The sequence below is a fragment of the Ischnura elegans genome, chromosome 12 (genome assembly GCF_921293095.1).
Source record: "Ischnura elegans chromosome 12, ioIscEleg1.1, whole genome shotgun sequence".
Lineage (NCBI taxonomy): Eukaryota > Metazoa > Arthropoda > Insecta > Odonata > Coenagrionidae > Ischnura > Ischnura elegans.
In genome coordinates this window covers 37,603,139-37,617,978 of record NC_060257.1, presented here as the reverse complement: position 1 = coordinate 37,617,978, position 14,840 = coordinate 37,603,139, and the positions used below count along the sequence as shown (strand labels likewise).

The 14,840-nt window shown below is 37.7% G+C and overlaps 1 protein-coding gene across 5 annotated transcripts in view; it reads right to left on the bottom strand.

Moving 5' to 3' along the window:
• LOC124169396 (neuropathy target esterase sws) overlaps nt 1–14,821 on the bottom strand; it is an 84,345-nt gene extending 69,524 nt beyond the window's left edge. For all 5 annotated transcript variants that reach the window (XM_046547991.1, XM_046547993.1, XM_046547995.1 and 2 more), the window contains exons 1-7: nt 14,681–14,821; nt 14,326–14,404; nt 14,144–14,247; nt 13,956–14,072; nt 9,843–9,940; nt 8,877–8,971; nt 7,408–7,553 (exon numbers count right to left, since the gene is read on the bottom strand). In XM_046547991.1, coding sequence (XP_046403947.1) covers nt 7,408–7,553; nt 8,877–8,971; nt 9,843–9,940; nt 13,956–14,072; nt 14,144–14,247; nt 14,326–14,404; nt 14,681–14,782 — 741 coding nt within the window. In that variant the 5' untranslated portion in view covers nt 14,783–14,821. The remainder of the gene's footprint in view (nt 1–7,407; nt 7,554–8,876; nt 8,972–9,842; nt 9,941–13,955; nt 14,073–14,143; nt 14,248–14,325; nt 14,405–14,680) is intronic.
• Nucleotides 14,822–14,840: the final 19 nt, after the last annotated feature.

The window sequence follows — 14,840 nt, the reverse complement described above, 5'->3', positions numbered from 1 at the left end:
CGGTTTGCAGTCAACTGCGACCACGCGATGGAGAGTGATGACGAAAGCCGTGAATCCTGGCAGGGTCTCTCAAAAGTCATGAATATTGAAGGGTCGTTTGATGAGTTCACTATAATAGACTCAAATTTCGTTATCCACGAAGCCAGCGAACTGAGGGTTGCAGAATATAATTTCTCGAAAACTCATTTTTCAAAATCGTGACGTATTTTACTTCGAGAACTCCTGCATAAGGCCTTTCAAGATGTTTTCTTATCGGCAGTTGTCTATCCGGAATGCGATGGAAATGATGCTAGTACAATGAATTATTTACGAAGCCCGCGACCGCAAATATTGCTGTGGAGTATTCTGGATTCGAATACTATAAAGAAATGCTGCCACCCACTGCGCTTTAATGGGTCGACGAAAGTCGCACTCGCGCCGTTATGGTACAGCGATCTTAATTTCATGATGAAGCTATAATTGGCGCTGTTACTTTAACTTTATATTAGTAATGGTCAAATCTATCGAATTCTTAATTTTTCACCGTAAACTTCGCGAATACATGTACTCTATTTCAAATATTGAGAATAAAGGGATGGCCTCGCGCTCACCGCTACGTTGCATATATTTTTGAAAACCGATGAAAAAGCACGCGAAGTGATTGAATAATACGAACTGAGGCTTCCTAAATGTGGTCTATTGCCCGCGATTTGCATTGCAGCTGAAGAAATAAGCACTGTTTTGAAGTATGCGAAGGTAGAATGAAGATAACGCATGCGGACCTGCTTCAATTTCCGAGCCCCTAGAATGATGCAACGTGCGCATCACCTCCGGGGAACGAACTCCCGATCAACGAAACGGCAAAATTTCGGTCCCTTGAGTTTCGTTTAAGAGAGGTTTTACTGTATTACTACATCTGAATGGTAACATTGGAGGCAAATATACAGCGCAGAGGATTTCAAGAAATCTTGCCCTTATCACATTGGGGAAGGGATGATGTTTAACTGTGATGCGAAAAAAATTCCAACTTGATATACTTAGTCCTGCATGAAAATTTTTCAAATTCTACCTAGTAATTCTTCTAGTTAAAAATACAAAAACAGAAAAATCAGACTACATACTTGATAAAAGAGGTACATCACACAAAATATGCACAGAAAAAGGAAAAGTAAGGTAGAGAAGCATGGAATATAGTTTAGTACAAGATTAAGAATGGTAAAATGTAGATTGTTTAGCAATTAGCAAAATTAGGTAAAAAAAACTGTTTTTACACACATACATACATTGTACAGTCACTTTCAAAAGTCGGTCCCCATGGCCTGCGGGAGCAACTATGATATTGCTACTGAGCTCAAACGTCGAGTAGTGCCTATGCCTTCTGTGCCTTGAAAGGACCAGTTTGACTTTCTCTCACCGTTCGTGCAAGTCCTACCGAGGCATTCTTCACTATTCCTCAATTCTTCGCAACTTCCCCGACTCCCAGTGCCATAACACAAGACGAAGCATAAGTTCTCAGTGGTCTGAATTGTTTGGCTTGTACTAAAAAATATTGAGACGTATCTGCATCACAACGCACATACAAGGAAGAAACGAAAATTGGAATTTACGTCTGAAAGAGTACTGTGAAAGTTGCCTACAAAATAAACTTTTAGATTACGCCTTTAGTACATTATTACCAATCTATGCATATTGCTCTATTTTTAAGTATTTTAGACACTGATAGGCATTTCATTATTCCAAAGCATTTTCTTGGTATACATATATATATATTATCCTACAGTTTTCTGTGTGTCTTATCACTCAAGAAATCAAAAATACTATCGTAGGCTAAATTATTATGTTTACTTCGGTACGATATTTATTCCAATCGTTACTTACATTTCCCTAAGCGAATATGCTCAATACATTCCAGGTATTGGTAAGTAATTAACTCACATCTTCATGTTCATTGAAAGTTCAAATGTCTAAATAGTTAGCATAAATATAATTTCGATAATTAAAAAACACCATTGGAAGCATTACTTACATGACTTGTTTGCCCATTTCCTACTATGTTAAGGCACATTTAGTATGTCTTTTATCTTTTCCCCTATCATTTAGAGTTCAGACTAAGTCTTTCTCCTTTTCCTTTTCTTTTTTTCTGCTAGAATCAGTCGTAATTTGTGCCAGGTGATATCATGCATGTCAATATCCTCCACATTATCATATGTAAGTGGTTTCACAGCAAGAATAGAACCTACACTCACGTAATGAAAACCTTGAGTCAGTCCTACGGATGAACAAATGCTGACAATATTCGTACCAAAACTACACATGAATAATTTTCATTCGATAAACATATAAACCGTGTTGGTACCTGATGACTATTTCTGTGCAATTAATACAAACTATGATTTTTAGCAACCAAATATACTGGTCTGGGTGTAGTACTTCATGGTGCGGAAATTTAGACGATGACGAAAGAGGGACAAGAAAAGAATTAAGGCATCTGAGATGTGAGCATAAGAAAGACCAGTAAAGGTGAGATGGACGGAGAGGAAAAGAAACGAAGAAGTGCTATCCATTGTGGAGAGATTTGAGGTAAGGGAAGGATGAAAGTAAGGGTATGGTTGGAATGAAAGGGCGTAACGCAAAAGTGGTAAATTAAAGTTGGGAAGAGTGCAGGCAGGGTGTTTCGTATTGTAACGGCAGCGCTAACAACTATTTATGGGGAGCACTTGTCCCAGTTTCTACCCTTCCCTTTTTTTTTGGCTGTTAAGTTTATTTAGTGTAAGTTTAGTTTATTTTGTGTACGTGTGAACAGCATTTTTGAATATCCCGCAACGATGTGAGTGAGGTAAGGGCCCGACAGAGCGCGTGAGAGAAAACCACTGCCCTCCCCTCCCTTCCCCTCTCACGAGGTGTGCATGAGGAGATTGAGCCACGAGGCATTCAGAGTGAGAGAGAGAGAAACGATCGGCAGACTCCCGAGGCAGCTACGGCTTGCTTTGGCTCGAGTGAGTTGAGCATTGAGCCATCGGAGAGAGAGAGAAAGCACCTTAGCAACTCTCAAGTCAACGGCCTGGAACACGCAACAAGGAACCATCACGAGCTCAAGAGAAGTCTCCTTGGTCTCGCCATCCCCTCGTGTGACTTCGTGTTCCCAAACACGGTGCAGTAAAAAACCGTGCCCTCACCACTTTCCCCAGTCAAAGCAGTGTCGAGAACGTTTTTCTCTCCTATCCCGCCCTTTTTCCCCCCTGCTTCAAGTTGCACTGGAACAATAAGTGAACCCTGAATTTCTAATGTGTAGCAGTGGACTTTTAAACCCTGCAGGAAGATTTAAACGCGGTTCATTTTAAACTTAGTTTGATGTTATCAAGTTGATTTTTGGTTTCTTTGTATTTTGTATCCGATCCATGTCAATCCGGCCCTACTAACATCATTTCAAGTGCTACTCCCCATATTTTGTGTGTTAACTTTAATTATCACGTTCTTTTGTGAATAAACGCATTTCTTGTGTTCGCAACCCATGAATACGGGTGGTCTCTTTACCCTCAACCTCCCCTTCCAATTGTCCCGTTCATTTCGCTTCCCAAAATTTACTCGTTTTCATGTCTCCCCCGCTCTGAGGTGTTTCCTGGTCCACTTTACCACAGATGCGAACCCGTTTGTCACAGTATATAATCTTCCATGTAATCCAACATTATCAGGATACCTTTAATAATAATCTAATATACTCCCTTTTTCATTTCAGAAGGATAGATAAATTATTTTTTCCAAGACCACCATAAATGGTTGACTCAATCATAATGCCAGGCTGATGTTGCTTGCACTATTTTTCTTTAAAAACACTGAACAATGCTAATGTACCAGTATTCCCCAGATAGAAAAGGACAACACTTCCTAAGACACATTGTGGTCTAAAAGCCTGCCTACCCATAAATATGTTGCTATTTCTTCAGTGAAAAATTATATTTATCTTAAAAGCAATTCTAGGCAATGTAATTCCACATCTGAAAAATATAATGCAAAAATTATCTTCTCTCATAAAACAATGGCCTTACCAGTTAGTTTTTCCGGTTAAAATATTAAACTACTGTAAATAGAAGATACTTATTTTCTATTTACAGAATGGGAATAAGATGCGGTGTTCAACATTTAGGCACCACTCGTATTCCAAAGAAACTTAAACTTGGAAAGTAACTGCTATTTCACTTGTAAACAACGAAAGATCACTAAAAATCTTTTCCGCCAACACTGATGAATGCAAGTATGGATGTTAAAGGTGACGACACGACAACATCAGAGTAAGTAAATATCAGAGTATTATGCTCAAAAAATTTTATTTGTACTATATATGCTGTATAAGTTTACCAAATGACCCAGATTTTCCTACCTCTTGCGGAAAAAATTCTTCTCTGCTTTCTTTGATGGTGGAATTGTTTGGCTCTTGGGAGGGGAGAGGGTTCACAGGGCCTTCCTACCTCTGAAATCGTGCTTCGGGCTTTAGGCAAGGGTTTAAGAAGCCAAGCTGCACCATTTGCATAACTCGATCAAGTCAAATCGACCCCCACTGGACAAGGAAAGCATAAGCAATACACTAAGGTCAACTTCTGAGAATAACAGATATGGCTGTGCCGGGTATGTGGACCGACTTTTGGAAGTGACTGTGCATCTATTCAACCATAAACATGATAACTTAACATGGAAGCCCATTCATCACAAAAATGAGGAAACCATTAATTTTCTTCTTTAAGATTGAAATTCGTAATGTAAAAATTAATTTTCCCAGTCATTTTGATCTACATTGCAGTAATTTGAGCCCTGATAGCAGAGTTGGGTGTCAAAACGTCGTCAGAATTCTAATTACTGATGATCCCGAGAGTTTTCCCACAGTATATTTGATAGGAGACCATCAAATCCTTATACAATTTTTGCACTTAAGAGCTTTCTTTCCATTGGATCACAATCCCATGAGCCTCACAGTGATTATTAAATAAACTCTCTCAGGAAATGAATAGGAACAAATGAAAGCATTAAAGGATATGTGATGCATCCGATTAGCCTGAAATAACTGTTTTTGTTAGATTGACAGGGAAAGTCCCTCAAGTGTAACAATCCGATCTCGTTCAAATTTTGCTAGATGATAGGAAATGGATAGTCATTAGGTTTAGTTTTTTTTCAGCCACCTAAGCTCAATACTTTTCAAGATATTAGCGACACAGAGTAACAGGAAAACGCCTAAATTTATGTGATCCACATCACAAAATATAGCCCCTTCTACCCTGTTGCTACAGTGAAGAGCGGTGTATAGACATTTGGTTGCTTACATTTAGGCATTTTCCTGTTAGTTTCTATTGTTAATAACTCAATACGTATTTAGCTCAGGCAGCTGAAAGAAAAACTACACCTCATGGCTATTTATTTTCTATCACCTACAAAATTTGAACGAGATCTGGTGGTGACACTAGAGAGACATCCCTTGTGAGACAATTTTGGCTGACAAGACCCCTCGAAAAAGCTATTCAAGAGGAATCAAAGTCAAGAGACTATATTTTTCTCAAGGAAACATTTGCCAGCCAAATATGTCTACAATATGAATCATGTCTTATCCATGGATAATCATGATTATGAGTTGGAATTTAGGCTGTCTAAAATTTTGTTACATGACAGCAAATATTCTGGAAAAATGAAGTGATGTGACATGATAGAAGTAACATCGAAGTTGTGAGGAGTTGAGCTTCCTATGTCGTACAATGATAGGAAGTGGAAGTAGTGATTTCATTAAAGAAGCCTAAGAAAACAATGATAATCATACATGCATGCATAGAAATAATCAGCGTCAGAATTCTATCTATGTTTTAAAATGCAAGATCCTAACAGAAAATTAGCCCTGAATGTTGATCAATAACTCATCAACAGTACAATGGCAGTGATAGATTCTCAATTTCTTTTTGCAAAGTATTTATTTTGATTCTTATCATTTTCAATAGAAATTGACGGGCTAGGGACAAAACAGTCTGTTAACCCTGGTCGTCCAAGAAGTAATATTTAAAAAATAAAAGTTGAGAATAAAGAATCTTCTGCAAGATTGTTTCCCCAAACTCAATTGATGCTCACAGATAATTGAATAAAAATGAACAATTATTAATTATTAATCTGCAGGTACAACTTTCTGTAAGGAGTATGGTCAGTATTTACAGCAACTGGGAAGAAATTTGCAGAGAACTGTACACTTTGAGGTAAAAGCCTTTCCCGATCAAATTAGGCAATTTAGCCACACTCAGTGATCGCCTCTCATCAATGAGCTAGATGGCGGCGTGACATTTTACCCTTTTATACAGTCCCTCATGTTGCCAATACTTACATAAGGATGGCCTGTTTTAAACATATTTGGCATTATATAAGTTCATGTTTCTCAATCATTTCTCAGAGAATCACACTACCACTTCTGTCTATGCTGCAAAATCAGGCCAACTTGATTTGCCTTGTGCTAATTACCAATCTTATTCTTCCAAACAGTCAAAGAGCCTCTTTTGATAGGGAGCAACTTTTACCTCATTACATATGATTTTACTCTTAGTAGGTTTGACTGAGCCATGATCATTAAAATTATAACTTAACAATGGAAACTCCCAAGATATAAAAAAAGCTGATGTATTGCATTTCAAGATAGTTTTGGTCGATTTCAGGCTTCACTAATGCATGCATATAAAACTCTAAGCCCATCACCTTAGACCAGGGGTCTCCAAAATACGGCCTGTGGAGGGTTTTCATCCGGCCCGCGCACTCGTTTCATGTATTGAATATAGTATACTTCAGTAATCAGCAAATTTGCTATCCGGCCCGCGGGGCGATTCGGAACATGGAATGTGGCCCTCGTGGCCTAGTAAATTGGAGACCCCTGCCTTAGACCAATCTTATTACCAATTACCCCCATCACCACCCCCATTAACCAATTTTTCATTTTTACCATTAAATGTCAATTTCAATACAATATACCACAATTAATGCACATACTTGAGTTCATATGACCAAAAAGAAAAATTAGGGAGGTGAGAGCAAGGTTTTTAGTGAAATTTTCCCCCAAATAGGGAAACCATTACATGTATTCAAGATTGTGTTTGGTTGTGTTGGCTTAAGCCATATTTTCACCCCCTTTTGCATTTTTATCATTACTTAAATAATATTTCAATAATTATATCTTTTGGGTCCGTTTAATCTTAGCATTTTGACAAAGGCATTTATAATGTGGGCTCATAATAGTTATAAATATTAACGTAAATTGTGGTAACCTTTGCCAACAGAATTGAGAAAGAATAAAAAATACAAAAGCTGCCAACCAACCATGATTAAAAAAAAAAATTATCAACACATAAGGAAACTTACATCCAGCCTCAATTTGAAAGTGGAGATAGCAATATTACATATACATCATGTACTTACAGTGAGGACGTCCATAAATGAAAGTAGAGAGATAACAGATTCCCCTGTCTTCACACATTTCAAAGAAAGACTTGAGCCATCTGCCCCTGTTATGTATACATTTACACGACCACTCTGCACAACATAAACATTCTCATCCTGATCACCTGATAAGAAAACATTTAAAATACACAAAATTAATACACTCAGAATAACAAAAAAATCAGGTAAAAAAATTCACGTAACAAACAGTCAACAATGTAAACAAACTGCCATGTTATTTGTTTAAACATATAAATTAAATTAACCCTTTCGAGCCGAATGCCTCACCTGTGCGGCGAGTATTTTCTTCCCTAAACAACGAATGCCACACCAGTGCGTCCTGAATGTTCTTACCCTAACCAACGAATGCCGCGCCTGTGCGGCACAGGTAAAAAAAAGTGACCATCGCGGACACAATAGACCCACGGACGCGGTCGCCCCTCACGACCCGCCTTAGCACAAGCCCAGTCCCATCTTCGGCCGCTCAGGTCGGCCCTTTCCTATCCTCTTCACGTGGTCAACAACTGTTATTTGCAGTATGTTTTCCAAAAAAAATATTTGTTGCTTACTTTTGAAATTCAATGCTAGAAATGAATTCATCTTTTTTTGCTGACCACATGGAAATTTCAAACAAAATTCTAACGTTAATCTCAACGGAATTATAGAACAACTAGTAAATACATTAAATCCATCTAAATCAACGTTAGAACTTCGTTTAAAATTTCTGCACGCTCAGAAAAAAACACAAAATTCATTTTTAATGTAAAAAAATCGGTGTGAGCAGCAAATATTTTCATATATTTTGCATTAACATTTTAGCCAGTTGACCGCGAACTCGTGCTAGGAAGGGGCTTTTAATCCTTCTAGGGTCTGGGACAGAGGCCGAGGAAAGGGATCGGCGCCCTCTGAGTTGGGTCTAAAAATTGTTAGGGAGGGAACCACTGCCTTCAGTTGACGCGAAAACGCTTCGTACAAGGGAGTAAAGAAAACTTTCAAGAGACTCGTATTGAGGAAGAATTTCCCAGAACCAAAGTCCGGTGCGAAAGGGTTAACTATCGAGGTGGAGGGAGGCAATTGTTGTGTACGGCTCGGGATGGAGTGTAAAGGAGACGGAGATTGTTGTGAATGGCAAAGAAAGGGAGTCGTATTGTAATAGTCAAGACGTGCGGATGTGTTTTTGCTCCCGAGTTTTAAATTTATAAAACTTGTTATACATTAAAAAAAACGTTACAACAGCAAAAGAAAGACTGCTTTGAAGTGATTTTTGAGATAAATATAGGACATAGTCATAAGCACAAACAGTGTGGATTACACCACTGAAATTTAGCATGCAATTACGACAAGCTTGAAGCTGGAACAACATCATAGCATTTTGGTGCCTGCCACAAAAAAAATTGTATGGAACTATGCATAGAATAATTCATCAAGGATAAGGATTAGTTACTTACCAATTCGAAAAAGGTAGGAACCAGCAGGTACTTGCATAATTTCTGTATGCTTACAAAGACGCAGAAAAACTGGTTTTTCAAAATGGCCAAATACCCTGAGATAAAATTTAATAATAATTCATATTAAGTATTAGTAGATGAAAACGAAAGTACATAAACAACTAAAGGCAGAATGTAGATTATTGAAATAAAAACATTATCATTAGAATATACAGGTTGCCTCAAACAAAATAAGCTTCTCTGTTTCCAAAGTGATTGGCTGAATAGACGCTTGTTATCACTGAGGTTTTAGATTTTTGAAAGCCAGTTCGCAAGTAGGATTTTCTCTAGCATTAAAACTCAGGCATTACTATAGTATGGAAAAAATAATAGCACCATCATTAAGAAATAAAAAAAGTAGCCAATTCCACAACATCATGGACATTATTTATGTTAAAAACAATTACTTAGTGGAATTGGCTTTTTTTGCCAGCCTCATGTTTTCATGATCGATTCATTCGTATCAGAAAAGTTAAGAATGTTTAAGGAAAAGAATTTTACAAAGAAGACAACAAGCGATTCATATCCACTTTCAGATATTATACCCTAACATATGGAGTATTCCCAACCACATCTATTAATCCAACTGAATATATAACCTAAGTAATCTGTAATGGTAATGAAGTCAAAGGAAAAAGTGGAGCAAGATTATTTTTCCTGGAAGGCCCTTAGACGAAGAAAATCTTCAAGATAATATTGCAGTGAATCATGGGCTTATATTCTCTGAAAAAAGCTTAAAAAAACTCAAATAATACAGATCAGCTGCATTGGCTAGGAATCAAACCGTAATTTCCCAAGTTCGAGCCAGGAGTTCACTTTCTAATCTACCCAAGTATCTTCTTCGTCAGTGTATGACTACACAATGGTTTGTTGGCAGCTAATCCAAGGTTATTTCCCTTAATTCAAAAAATATTCATTTATTATTACCTGATGCTTTGCAGCATATATAAAGCATCCGGTGGCACTCTATTATCATCTTTTCCAGTGGTATCTTCCTGCAAATATTCATCAGGGGGTTCCAACACCTGAAAAAAAAAAAACAATGAAAATTTACAGATTGTTGAGCAAAGGATGCCAAAGAATACAATTACAGGAATATCTGATGGTTAAAAAACTGTGTTTGATCAATTGCAAAAAAGCTACTAGACTATTAATTAAATCTAGTGAATTAAGAAGCATAAATATCATAATGCTAGCCAAGGAGTAATTATGAGAGAAATTGATTGATACAGGTGAATCAAACATAATTGCTAAGGGCATAGCAGGATACGACAATGTAATATGACCCCAAGCCATTCAGAACTAGATTTCTACCACATGTAGAGAAAAAAATTCTTTTCTACAAATTGTTAGCCGTTTACGTAGCCACACGACCAGTCAAGGACCAATTGAAGGTCAAACGGTTTTATTGCAACTTGAGATATATGTACAAGCAATTAAAAAAATAAAAATAAAATCTTGAAAGACAAATCTAATATTTTTTATTTTTAAACATGATGTCCTTAGATAAAATTTAGGCAAGTGCATAAATATTTCAAAAATCGCTGTTCCTTCAATTTCAAAGGAAAAAAATGAACACATTTGCTGCTTATCATTCTGATTTTTTCCCATTTTTATATGAGAAAAAACACAGAAATAAAAACCTAAAACCTGTTACCCTGCGCTAAGGGCCATTTTTAATGAGCATTTCTTGGTATCCCTACAGAATCAAAAAAGCTGAAAGCCCAGATTAAATTGAAAGAACAGATTTCTCATATTACATTTTCTGAACAGATAGATTGAGTGCCGTTTGAGTACTTACTAACCCAAAATCCCTCTTCATCATGATAAAATGGGTGATACTGACTGAATTAGTTTTCTCATTGAGTGAATACAACAATGCTGGACTGATTTCAAACTGTATAGCAAATTATGTAGCTGCAAATAATTTTAACAATAAACTTTTGCCAGGGGTAGATGGAACTTTAGATTTGAGGAGGTCATCCTCTGGCTCCACTCCTATCCCAAATCTGCACTTAACCTCCATACTTGGTCCGAAAAGTCGACAGTCATTCTTGCTTTTTTTACCACATAGCTTTCACCTGCAGACAATTATGCATATAGATTTATCCAAAAGTGTCAATCTACGAGAGCTGTCCAGAAAGTATCAGAGACATTTTGGCATGGCACGGCAGTGGGCGGGAGTAGCACCACTACCCTGTTGTCATAGTGTTTCAACACTCCATACACTCCGTGGTAGCTTTCACATTGTGCTGATCGTACTTTGTGTACAGTGAGCAGTGGCGTAGCCAAGAATTTCGTTCGGTGGGGAGGGGGTCCAAAAGCAGGGGAAAAGTTTGTGAAAAACAGGGTACTGAGCAGAGGGTTTTAAACTAATTTTTAGCACTTTTCATAATTGAAAAAACTTCATTTGTTAAATAAATATTTGGTAAATTCATGATTTTTCAATATTTTGTTTCTTTGATGGAGGAAAATAATTTCTCTTTTATATTTTGGGGGGTTGTGCAATTATTAACTAATATCTTCCTTCTTAGTTAATCACACAGATAGCAGAGTGTATGAAAGCAACTCGAACGTCTTTCTTTTCACTTACTTTACTTATAATGCACAAAACCAGGCATTGGTAGCAACAAACAAAGACAACAATGGTAAACCAAATCAAATCAAATCAAATGGTAAACCACTCGAATGTCTTTCTTTTTACTCACTTTACTTATAATGCACAAACCCAGGCATTGGTAGCAACAAACAAAGACAACAATGGTAAACCAAACAGACTACTGACAATATTGGGTGCTTTCCAATCGCGTATCTGCACTGATCTGTTTTAAACTGTTTAGCTCAGATCGTGTTCCAATCACAGGTGTGACGTCATCTGCGCTAAACAGATGGGAACACATCCTGCCCCATTGTTCGTCTGCGCTAGTGTGTTTCAATCTGCTGCGATGTGAGCTAATCTGCGCAAGGTGATTGGAAAGCACCCATTAATGTGGACCATATAATGAAACATAAACAATAAAAATCACACACTCCTACAGTCCGGACCCTCCAGACCCCCCCTGGCTACGCCACTAACAGTAAGGTGTCAAAATTATTGCTACAATTGAAAATCCTGCCAGTTGTAAAGTGCGAGCTATGATAAGGTTTTTGCTGGCAAAAAATCACAAACCAATTGAAATTTATCGCCAGATTGGCTGAACAACCAACCCTAAGAGGTATCGTATCGTATTTGGAGGAGGCGACCGACAGCTGAGGTCACTTGCACCATGAGGGAAGGGTGTGGAAGGAAGGGTGGAGAGAAACCCGGCGTCAGCGTTAGCCTGCTCTTAACGAAAGGCGCCTAGGGGACCACGACTTCACGTCCCATCCGACGGACGGAGTATTGAGCGTGAAATGTCCTCCACACAACACTCAAGCAGGGATCGGGCAGTCTCTGAAAATTCTCTGCCACTGCCGGGATTTGAACCCGAGCCCACCAGGTAGGAAGCCAACACTCTAGCCACCACACCAAACCGATCCCCCCCTAAGAGGTATGGCAAAACACTCAGAAATTTTAAACACACAATACAAAACAAGCGCCATGGAAAACTGAACAAGAAATTTTTGTTCACCCATGACAACACTCGTCCACACAAGGCCAATTGTACCAAAGAGCTTGTAATAATTTTTGTAGATGACAGGAAGGAACAATGAGATTAACTTGATAATGGAAAACAATTGTGGTTGTTGATGCAAAACAAACAAGATGGGGAGTATTGTAATATGAATAGAGTTGTTAGGTTGTGCGCATAGTCACTCCCGATGTTTCGCCCAAAGTACGTATTAATTGTGTTCATAATGTGAGTGTAATTGGATTTATTAAGTTAGGTACGAGTCGTCACACTCCATTTTCTTTGTGTCCAATAGCCCACGGTAATTGTGAATAAAATTTGTGTTAACATGATTTGTGAAATAACACTACAGGCAGTAGATCCCTATTTCCTTTGCGAGTACTTTTCCTTGACAAGCGTGTTTGTAATTTGTGCTTATTTGATTCAAAATATACAAAGTGAATATTACAAGCTCTTGGATGGCTTTGGATGGCAAGTTTTCCACCATCTGGACGGTAGACACCGTACAGCTCAGATTAGGCACCGAGCGACTACCACCTGTTCCCAGCGACAAAGACATGGCTCCCTACACAACAATGTGATACTCACGCTGAACTGCATGCCACGGCAAACCAGTGGTTGAACTCGCAGGTGACAGATTTTTACAGAGACAGTATTGAGAAAACTGTACCATGTTATGATAAATGCTTTAATTTTAATGGCGATAATGTAGAAAAATAGATTTCAAAATGTACTTAATAAAAATTGTTATTTTTACTTGGCTTATTTTTCATTTCAAAACATCTGTTACTTTCTAGACATCCCTCATATTGCTGTAAAAATATGACCACCAAATAAATTTAAAATGTACCATAGAAGTTATAAGACCCAATAACAAGGCCAATTCTAATAGTGAAGGAGTATGGGTCTGGCGGCCCCTTCGAAAATGCTCAAGACTTATGATCTCTCTTCAAATGAATATTACACCGTTAGATACCTCTTCCCCAGAATTTTTTTATAGCTACAGCCTTCCCTACTAGTGGTAATTGAAGCCTGTTACGCTAATTAAGTTTGCATATTTGACTAAAAAATACAAGACATCCCTTTACCAAATCACGTAAGCTCAGATTACGGGTAAAACCATTCCTGATTTACCATATAAGCTTTTGCTCTTCTATCAATACTATAATAAAGAGTAAATTTGGCAGTCATTTTCCTTGTCCTTGACATCCTTCCATATCACCAAACCAAACAAACACCACGAGTTGAAAAAACTTAATGTGTTTAAAAAATGTGAGTATAAGGTAGAGGAAGAGGGAGTTATACCACAAATGAGAGATCTAAAATCAGTTAATTCCAGGGGCTTCAAATTATGAGGACGCAAATGAGGTCGACGCTTGCCACCTCATTATAACTATAGAGCTATCTAGATAAAATAGAATTTACTCACCTGTAATTGAACTGGGGTGCTTTCTTTCTTCAATTGCAATAGTTTCCTCGCGAATTTCATTACGAGCTTCCTCTTTTTCCCTTGCCCACCTCGTACTTGGCCAGAAATTGATTTGACCTTTGAAAAATAATGTTTGCATGAGCAAAATAAACAAAAATTTACTACGACGGAAGTTCTTTTTTTATTACCTTTCTCAACATTTTCCTCCCGTAGAATAAAACTTTATCTCTTTTGCGGAACCGTGGTCTGGTAGACCCAACCCCCACGAACTCTTTCACCTCTGGAAGAAACTCTATTTTGCGATTATTTACAATGTGAACTGACCGAAAAAAATCGTTAAACAAGGGCATTGTTTACATTCATTACCAACCTTTGTTTTTCCAGTTTCTGACTAATAAGCAGCAGGCAGCTATGATGACTAGAGATACAATCGCAGTGATTACAGCAATCTAAAGAATATGAGTAGACATGACCAAGCAATGAGAATGTTGGTTTTTCAATAGTAAATAACAACATCATGAAAAAAACTGTACACCATGTTATATTCTAGGGATGCCCTCATTTATGAACCACTAGGGCCATTTACATGCATAGCTTCAATATTTAAGGACACCGAGAGTTCACTAGCAAGTAAGAAAATTCTTGCGAAATAAGAGAGGAAAGGCCCACTTTTAAGAAAGCAAACGTAAATAAAAATCAGCTGATCCAGCGCTAGTTTTCATTACCTGATAATCTGTTAGAGTGATCGCCGTCTTCTCGACCCATTTTCCAAAAAATATATTTCCAATATTTTTATAAATATCACTCAACCTTTGAACAATATCCATTTTAGGTTCACGGCAGCACTGTCTTTTCTCCCTCTCTGTTGCAGAACTGCAATATTTG